The following is a 10609-nucleotide window of genomic DNA, read 5'->3' as shown; positions in this document are numbered from 1 at the left end:
ATTTTTGGGGTTGATTTTGCATTTTTCACTGTTAAGCATACAAAGTTATTTAGTCATTAAAATTACATTCTTCCTCCTAAATCCTTTGTTTTAGTGATCGCAAAGAGCTATGATAACTTGTAGTTGCAAAACTACTCATTACCCCTAGGATTTGGTTCACATTTTCCTTGTGGGTGTCACATATTCTAGTTTATTATCTAGGGTTAAGTTATTGTACAACATACAAAATACTTTTAACACGAGAAGTAAAGAAGATATATTTTTTTTTTGTTTTTCCCCGTCTTGTTATATACGTACTCTAGTACTATGCTTCAAAAAAAAATAAATAAATTCGTGATTTTATAATTAATATCATTCTTAAGTAGATGGGCAAACAATTAATATATATATGTATATCTGTATATATATATATATATATATATATATTCTTCACTTCTCAAGTTAAAAGGTTATTTCGTATCTTAAGACTAATTTGTATTTGATCTTTACACTTATTATCTTACGTGATTAAAAATAAAAAATAAATAAATAAAATTAAGAATGCATTAAATGCATGAATAAATTGTGCTTGCATAATTAAAATTTATTGTAATTTGTAGTTTTGTCATGGACTCCCCCTCACTACGATAAAAGCTGGAAGAACTCATGCTTTTCACATACTTCCTCTTCTTCTAATCTTCACCACCTCCACATCCGGTCATCCAACCACCGCAAGGTCTCTGTTCAATCACCCAACCCGCTCCATGGAAAATTCGAGAACTCGCTGTTTCAGAACCAGTCATCAATCGGCCGCAGTTGATTGCTTTTTTTTTGTTTATTTCGGGACATGTAGCTTTGGTGATTATTGCATGTTCAACCACCCGGATCCCATCCCCGTGCATCATTCGGTATACTAGTAATCTTTTGTTTTCGGTTTTGTTTCATAATAATGGTTTACATCAACTAATTTGAGGTTTTCATGGTTTGAATTTACTTATGATATATGTTTATTTGTGTTTATGTGAATGCTGATCAGGAAGCAATCAGGGAAAATATGCCTGCAAGATATGCTCGTGTCCCATGCAAGGTATAATTGATTGGATTATTTTAAATTATTTTTTAGTATGTACATCAAAGTTGGTATAGCAATATATAGTATAAACAATTAAAATTGGTACAAAGGGTTCATTGACAACGATAGATCTAGGATTTCAAAATAAGAATGTGTTATTTTTATTTTATTTTCATACTAATCATGGTTTAAAAGTGCTTTTCTCTTAGGTATGGGAATTAAATATAATAAAATTATATTTTGTTTGTGATATTATTAATGGTTGTAATAATAAAGTTTATTGCATTTAAGTTGTTTAATTAATAAATTTTTGGTTTGTTGACTGAATATCATTATGTGGGTTTGTGGTAATTTATGGTCAACAACTGTAAATGTGTATTTTTGTTTTGATGTTTATGGCTTAAAAAGTATTCAGTGTTGTGAGGTTTATGGCTTAAAAAGTATTTATAAATAATAGTTCATATAAAATATCTAAATGGTAGCAAACTGTTAAAAATTTAGGGGATTATTGTAATTACTTTTCTATAGAGATTAACGAAAATAATTAACACTGAAATGTGTAAGCTTTCTCCCAATTTTAGTGGTAACATGACAAGTTTGTTGGTATAATAAGTAATTGTGCATCTTTAGATGGTAAGACAAACACATAGCGTAAATGTAATAAATAGGATAACCATAAAATTGTGTAAATTTAAACTTGCTAATCTATCAACTAAACTATTGTACTGTAATTATCATACTGTAATTAATATGTGAAACATGTTTTCATTCTACTACTGTTACCATAACCCTAATACACGATCAGGGGCGGCTCAACGGTGTTAACAAACCAAGCTAGAGGTAAAAATTAAAAAAATGGCTCCCCATTTAAAATAAAGTTATATATGGTAATTAATGTTTTCTAAAATGTAGCTTATGAATATTTTTCTTTTTTCTAAAAGTGGGAGAGGCAAATCAGGGTCTTCAAAGGTATTTCACTAATCTTGCTATCAACTCAGTAACCTGTCCATCTAGTAATATTGATAAGTTATTATTACGGTCGCAAGAAAAGTAATAATTTATTTTCTTCAAACGTGTCTTGTTTTTGGAATTCGTTTTAGCCCCAAAAAAGGCCAGGTCCTCCATGTACACAATATAGGTCTCTAATGATTATACTTTATGCAGACGAAGATTCATATTACACAAAGATGATACAAATAGCTTTTTTAATCACCTTGTTAGATATTTTTATATATATCATTTTAGAAGTATAATGATTATAGATACTTGTTGCAGTTTTTTCTCCGAGGTTACTGTAGGTTTGGAAACTCTTGCAAATTTGATCACTCGCTAATGGTGCCTCTAGCTAGTTACTCGCTTCATTTCAATGCCTTTGGATTTCCCAAACGTTGGGTAACTTTTTCCTTCGTATCTTTTTGTAATGTAACTTACTGTTTTCCTAGCAACAATCAAAGTGGAAGAACACAAATTGTAAAAATCAAATACACCCCTCTCATAAAGATTAAGACCTAAACATACAACTATTAGCTTTATGGATGTATTAAACTCTATTAATTATCTTAGATGTAAAAAGGCAATGCAATTCATGTTTTCTTCTTAAACAGGGAAAGCCAGATTGCTATCATTATATGACTACCGGAATCTGTGGTCATGGATTAGCATGTATGTTTCATCACCCCGAGCCTATTTTCTATTATCCTTATCAAGGGAATGGTTACAGTGTTGGATGTGAGGTCGTTGGGTATCAAAATAGATATGCACAACTTAGTAATCGATGGAATCAAAGACATGTAACTATAACTATAAAGGAGCCATGTGTAACACTCAATGATATTGGTCTGCCGTTGAGACCGGTATGTATTGGAATACTTATATGGCTTATAAACTTTAATTTGTATGTTGTTCTTGTTTCTTTGTTTATTGTGTGTTCGATAATCATTATACAGTTTGAATATGAAATACTTATGAGTGTTAAAATAGTTTGTGTTTCATGATTGTCACAGGAAAAAGAGGCGTGCCGCTACTATGAAAACACCGGATATTGTAGATATGGACGGGGTTGCAAATTTGACCATCCATTAAAATAGTATTAAAATGACAAGAAGTATTTCCCAACAACCGATAAAGATGAGTAGTGTTAAAAATAAGTTTGGGTCCTATTGTAGTTCTTTTGTTCTAGTGGTTTCTTATAGCAATTTACATACCTAAACGGGTTTATAACTATCTATTCTCGTTGAATGTTGCCCGAGTTGAAATAGTGTTGAGGTTGTGTTTCATATGGATGTATTAATGTTAAAACATGATGCATATGATGATAGAGGTGTACTTATTTCCGTATATGTTGATTTCCTTGTTACAAGAAGATACAATGCGTTTGTGTCCCCCACATTTTGGAATATAATGCATCAAACAAAACGAAAACTTACTCTAAATATCAAATAAAGCAAATGTGTATCTATATTGTCATTTTTAGATTTTTTTAATATTCTAGTATTTTTAAAAGGGTGTGGAGTATTCGACTAATGCACTATTCAAATGGGTTTGTTCAAAAAAATTTTAAAGTATCCTACAATCAAGAGCGAAACTTGTATAGGGTGCGGAGGGGCATGACCCCTCTATTTTTTTCTTTAAAGTTTAGGTATTAGCCGCACAAGTTTTGTGTTTTAGCTTAGAAGTGTAGGAATTGAAGCAAAACAAGTTTTGCATTTTTACAAGTTGGTGTAGCTTTCCGATTGACGAGGTTGATTTTGTTTCGGATAAGCCCTACTGGGTAAGTGAAGCTGAAAGTGAACTTTAGATGGTAAGCTTAATGAATGACTAAGGTGGTGACGAAATTGAAGCACATGTTTTTGAACTAGAAAGATATGTAAGTGTTCCACTACGATCATGCCATATTAGACCTCATCTCTTAAATAACCGCTTTTGGATATTTTTTGTACATATTAGAAGTTTAAGTTCCGCCATTATTAATGTTAAATGTTTTTGGCTCTCCAAGTTTATATGTTTAAGTTTCGCCACTGCCTACAATAACATAAAATAACATAACTACCCTAAATTTTAAGAAGAAACATTCAAACAAAAGTTATTAAATGCGTCTTTAGATGCATATACGAACAACAGGAATAGTTACTTATGTAAGCTCTATGACAATAATTTATGACATAATTATATGCCCATTTAAGTATGGAAATTATAATAAGAAATCACTAGAACAAAAGAACTACAATAGAACGAAAACTTATTTTTAACACTACTCATCCTATTATTGGTTGATGGGAAGTACTTCTCGTCATTTTAATACTATTTCATTGGATGAGTAAATTTGCAACCATGTCCATATTTACAACATTCAATGTTTTCATAGTAAGGACACACCTTTTTTTCCTATGTCACACCATCAAACACACACCATGTTAGCTATTGTAAGTATTTCATATTCAAATTGTATAATGATTGTGGGCATAAACACACACTAAATACAGAAACAAAAACATATATAAATCAAATTTTATGAATCATATAAGTATTTGAATACATACTGGTCTCAACGGTAGGACAACATCATTAAGTGTTACACATTGACATGACAAGTTTTTTGTTATACTAAGTAATTGTGCATCTTTAGATGGTAAAATAAGCACATAGCGTAAATGTAACTAATAGGATAACCATAAAATTGTCTAAATTTAACATTGCTAATCTATTGACTAAATTATCATATAGTAATTAGTAAGTGAAACATGTTTTCATTCTACTGCTATTACTATAACCCCTAATACACAAACAAATATAGGTCTCTAATGATTATACTTTATGCAGGCCAAACATCATATTACACAAAGATGATACAAACAACTTTTTATCACCTTATTAGATATTTTTATACATATCATTTTTGAAGTATAGCGATTATAGATACTTTTTGTAGTGTTCTCTCTGGGGAAACTGTAGATTTGGAAACTCTTGCAAATTTGATCTCTTGCTAACGGTGCCTCTAGTTAGTTACTCGTTGCATTTCAATGCCTTCGAATTTCCCAAACATTGGGTAACTTAATCCTTCATACGCCATTTTGTAATATCGCTAACTGTTTTCCTAACAACATTCAAAGTGGAAGAACTCATATTGTAAAATACAAATACACCCCCTCTCATAAGTATTAAGACTTAAACATACAACTATTAGATTTATGGATGTATTAAATTCTTTAAATTATCTTAGATGTAAAAAAAGGAAATGCAATTCATGTTATCTTCCTAAACAGGGAAAGCCAGATTGCTATCATTATATGAGTACCGAAATCTATGGTCGTGGATTAGCCTGTATGTTTCATCACCCTGAGCCTATTTTCTATTATCCTTATCAATTGAATGGTTAAAGTGTTGGATGTGAGGTTGTTGAGTATCGAAATAGATATGTACAACTTAGTAATTGATGGAATCAAAGATGTGTAACTATAACTATAAAGGAGTCATGTGTAACACTCAATGATATTGGCATGCTGTTGAGACCAGTATGTATTTAAATACCTATATGATTTATAAACTTTAATTTATATGTTGTTGTTTCTTTATTTATTATGATGTGTCTATGATCAAAATTATTTTACAGTTTGAATATGAAATACTTACGAGAGCTAACATAGTGTGTGTTTCATGGTGTGTCACAAGAAAAAAAAGGTTTGTCGTTACTATGAAAACACGGGATATTGTAGGTATGGACGGGGCTGCAAATTTGATCATCCGTTAAAATAGTATTTAAATGACGAGACGTACTTCCCATCAGCCGATAATAGGATTAGTAGTGTTAAAAATAAGTTTCGGTCCTATTGTGGTTCTTTTGTTCTAGTGGTTTCTTATAGAAATTTCCATACCTAAACGGGTTTATAACTATGTCTTATATTATTGTAATAGATTTTATCATGAGTAACTATCTATTCTCATTGACTGTTGCCCGAGTTGAAATAGTGTTGAGGTTGTATTTCATATGGATATGTTAATGTTTATACGATAATGCATATGATGACAGAGTTTTACTTATTTCTGTATATGTTGATTTCCTTGTTCCAAGACGATACATTGTGTTTGTGTCCCCCACATTTTGGAATATAATGCATCAAACTTAATGAAAACTTACTCTAACTATTGAATAAAACAAATATGCATCTACAATGTCATTTTTAGATTTTTTTAGTATTTTAGTATTTTTTTTTATAGGGTGTCAAGTATTCGAGTAATGCGCTATTCAAATGGGTGATGACAATAGGCTTTCTAATCGGAATATATAATACTCAGCTATACAATAATTTATAGGGTGGAACTTGTATTGGGCGGGGAGGGGCCTGGGCCCCTCTATTTTTTTCCTTTGAAGTTTAGGTATTACCCCTACAAGTTTTACATTTTTTTCTTAGAAGTGTAGGAATAGAAGCAAAACAAGTTTTGCATTTTTACAAGTTAGTGTAGGTTTCCGATTTAAGATGTTTATTTTGGTTGAGATAAGCCCTACTAGGTAAGTAAAGCTGAAAGTGAACATGAGATGGTAAGCTTAATGGATGATAAAGGTTATTAGGGAATTGAAGCACATGTTTTTGAACCAGAAAGAAATGCATGTGTTCCAACGTGATCATGACATCTTAGACTTCATCTCCTAAATAATTGCTTTTGGATACTTTTTTTTTATCCATATTAGAAGTTTAAGTTCTGCCATTGTTATTTTTTAAATGTGTTTGCCCTCTCAATTAATATGTTTAAGTTTCGTCAATGCCTATAGTAACCTAGCTATCCTAAATTCTAAGAAAGAACATTCAAACATAAGTTATTAGGTGTGTCATTAAAATACGGAGCATTTTTAGTCTTAATTATTGTTGTTATAAAGTTATTAGGCCGCACAAATTTTGTTTAAATGTACATGATCATACTATATATAATCAAGATTTTATGTATCTTATTGGTTTCCATTCTTAATGTATTTTATTTGTGGATTTGTAATAGAAAGCATAAGACTAGCAATAGATAGGTCTAGTGACTACAAAATCCACTGTTGCTTTTGTAATGTTTGATTTTTGGCCCGGCTAGTTGCTTACTAGTCAGAGTTGGTTTCTAATATAGTCGTCTTTTTCTAAAAAAAAGGTTTTATGTATCTTTGTTTTGAGTTTTCATGCATTACGTAACATTTTATTATTTGTATATAAAAAATCATTTCTGTTAACTATATCATTTTTATCTCGTAGGCTCATAAAGCACCACTCGATATAAATCACACACAATGCATCAATAAATTAAAAGTTGCATGTCTTTTATAAAAACATAACTTCCCAATTAAATCTTTTATCACAAGTTGTTATAATATTTTATAACTTAAAATTTACATTCTACGAGTATATAGTTATGAGATGAATATTATAGTTCTTCCAAAGATAAACGAACAATTTTATATTTTCAAAAACATATGTACTAATAATTTTGATTGGGATTGCATATATATTACGTATTCATATTGAAATATTAATCATTAAAAAGAGATTGTCTATGAATATTGGGACTTAGAATGTCATTAATATTGGGACTTAGAAAGTAGTATCCATAGCAATACACGAGTAAACTATATATTAGTGCCACAATTGATTTTTATTGCTATTTTTTATGAGTCGCTCAGATTTTTTTATTGCTCTAGTTTCTAATGGTTATAAGAAACTGGAATATACAGATTTTGATATGAAACTTGAGTTTAAAAAATTGTGTTGATATAATAAATATAAATTTAATTACGTATCACACCTATTTTGTTTTGCAAATCAAAGGAAAAATCTTGTTTCATACTGGTTGGTACCAACTTGCTCATTACACACGTTGGATTGGGTTCACATTTTCCTCACCGATTTAGATATCCCTTTAATTACCTTGATTAAAAAGCATTTAATAAAAGTGAGTATACAATGAATGTACCTATAAAATGGAATCGATTCAATAAAGTTGATTTTTAAAAACTGTACAAATTAATTTAAATATCTTTAAGTGGTACGACCACATAAAACATCCAACATATATTCGAATTTTAGAAAATAAAACATTGTCATATCGTTGACTAATAAAATTCGGATTGAAAGAAAAAAACACTAATAAAACCAAAAAGTTAGTAGCCTAGCCTTCTAGCAATTCCAAAGTGTTTAGAAATATGTCTTATCTATGAGATTGAAGGTTTAAGTCCCATAGTGTGTCAAATATAAAAAATAAAAATAAAGAAACCACAAAAATCAACGTAATTAATGTTGTCTCCTTAACCAGGAGCACTAGAAAGAGTGGTTATGAAACATGTAGGTTTCACCACCCTGAGCTTGTAACTATAACTAACTATGAAGGGGTCATGTATAACTCTCAATGATATTGCTTATAAACTTCGATTTATATGTTCTTGTTCTTTTATTTATTGTGGTTCTACGCCCATAACCGTTATACAGTTTGAATAATACCTAAAGAAGCTAACATAGTGTGTGTTTCATGGTGTGTCATAAGGAAAAAGGGTGGTCGTATCAAAGCACTGGTTTTTGCAAGTTTGGTCGGGCCGTAAACTAAACATAGTGTGTGTTTCATGGTGTGTCATAAGAAAATGTTTGTTAAATGACGAAAACTACTTCCTCGACAACCAAAAATAGAATGAGCATTATCGAGTATAAGTTTAGTTCTGTTATAGCATTTTTATTATAGCGGTTTCTTATAACTATTTCTATATTTAAACATATGTATAAGTGTCTTATATAACACTCTTTCATATGGCTGTTTTGATTTTTAAACCATTATGTATATAATGATGGAGGTGTACTCCTTTTTGTATATGTTGATTTCCTTGTTAACAAGAAGATACATCGTGTTTGTCACGCTCGAACAATTGAGTGGCCACCAGCCTTCCGTACACAGATATAGATTCATATTTTCCATACAATGTTTGTTCTCTTACTTTCATTTCTATTGCAAATAGTAGTCAACGGCTCGCTCAAAGGAAAATCTAATAACCCGCCAGTGGGAGCGAGAAGTTTAGGGTTGTCCCCAATATTTAAGAGATATAATCCATCAAACTTAATGAAGAAAATACTCAATCAATGAATTGTACATCTATGAGGTCATCTTTGGATTTTATTCAATAGTTCTCATAGGGTGTGGAGTGTTTGAGTAACGCATAATCAAATGTGTGATAAGTTCCGAGTCGGAAGCTATCACATTGGAACAAAAGTTACTACGTATGTCTTTAAAGTAACCTACAATGTCAATAACATAGTTATTTTTGTTTTTAAAATATTGGAACAAAGTTACTACGTATGTCTTTAAACGCAATATATAGATTGAATGTAGTCGGGGCATTTTTAATTAGCTTTTTTGTGTGTGTGTTCTTATAAGGTTACCATGTTATGTAATGTATCTTTTTATTGTATACTAGGTTATCCTCTGTGAATACATACGGGGTTGACCATTTAAATTACGTAAACAACAAACGTAAAAAATTAATTTTAAATTTATTTTAAATGTATGATTGTGAGAATGGAAAATGTGAAAAAACCATTTACGTGAAATTGTAATATACCTCTATTCGTAATGATGCAATTCCCATACATGTTACAATTAAGTTGGTTCCCAAGTCACAAACATATTATACCCTTATTATTATACATCAAAATCCAAAAAAAAATCCGCTCTTTCTTAGAAACATTTATAGGATTCAATAATCAATCCCAAGAATCCAGATCATTTCAAATATAAGAAATCCAACAAAGAAAAGACAATGTATTTGATAAAGTTGGTGCCCAACTATGAAAAATCAGACATTAAAACCCCCAAGATAAATCCAGTTTTTTTTTTATAAAAAATGACGACATATATTAAAATTTAACCAAAAAGAAGTAAAGCTTGTTCGATTATTTTGCATCCAAACTGTCAAATAGATTGTGACCCAATTTAAAAGCCACTAAGTTATTCAAACAAAAACCTAACGAATTTAATTAAATATATTTACTTTTCTAGAAGATTTACAATTTCAAACTACTAACCGTTCCTGTAGCAATACTACCTGTCCTAGCAAAGTCATAGTCTTCATACTTATTTAAGATTCTACAAACACAGAGAAACAATAACAAATATATATATATATATATATATATATATATTGTGGAATAGATGTGTGTGTGTGAGCATGACGACATACAAATTGGCATGTCAGTAACACATTCATGTTGAAACATATCATCTATTTGTACATATTGAAGCGAAGTTAGGTTTTATTCAACATTTCAACTACAAGCACTTGTTATGTATGTAAATAATTTGAATGTTGGTAAAACAATTACCTTGGGACTAAAATGTTTTGAACTATTTTCTTGGTCTCTCCTTTGGGACTGATATCCAATCTCACTTGCTTTACAGAAAAGTCCACTGATGTACCCTTAGAAACCTATTTCCATGTTACAAAGAAAATTAATGAAAAAAAGATGGCTAAAATCAGAGCTAAGCAATAGAAATAAGTTTTGATTTGAAATAAATTGTATTTTCATGCCCATACTTGCTAACAACAAA

At 30.3% G+C, this 10609-nt stretch overlaps 1 protein-coding gene across 1 annotated transcript; it reads left to right on the top strand.

The window, feature by feature from the left end:
• Positions 1–636: 636 nt before the first annotated feature.
• On the top strand, positions 637–3388 carry LOC110923142 (zinc finger CCCH domain-containing protein 6). Its single transcript, XM_022167319.2, has 5 exons — positions 637–887; positions 1016–1066; positions 2327–2443; positions 2656–2904; positions 3055–3388. The coding sequence occupies exons 1-5, from the start codon at positions 744–746 to the stop codon at positions 3136–3138; spliced, it is 645 nt and encodes a 214-aa protein (XP_022023011.1). The 5' UTR covers positions 637–743; the 3' UTR covers positions 3139–3388.
• Positions 3389–10609: the final 7221 nt, after the last annotated feature.

Source organism: Helianthus annuus, chromosome 17 (genome assembly GCF_002127325.2).
Source record: "Helianthus annuus cultivar XRQ/B chromosome 17, HanXRQr2.0-SUNRISE, whole genome shotgun sequence".
NCBI lineage: Eukaryota > Viridiplantae > Streptophyta > Magnoliopsida > Asterales > Asteraceae > Helianthus > Helianthus annuus.
This window is presented reverse-complemented; position numbering and strand designations above follow the sequence as displayed.

Coding starts and splice junctions, on each gene's coding strand:
- LOC110923142 (XM_022167319.2), top strand. CDS start 744: ATGGAAAATTCGAGAACTCGCTGTTTCAGAACCAGTCATCAATCGGCC. Junction 1,067..2,326: donor ATGCTCGTGTCCCATGCAAG/GTATAATTGATT, acceptor TACTTGTTGCAG/TTTTTTCTCCGAGGTTACTG. Junction 2,905..3,054: donor TTGGTCTGCCGTTGAGACCG/GTATGTATTGGA, acceptor TGATTGTCACAG/GAAAAAGAGGCGTGCCGCTA.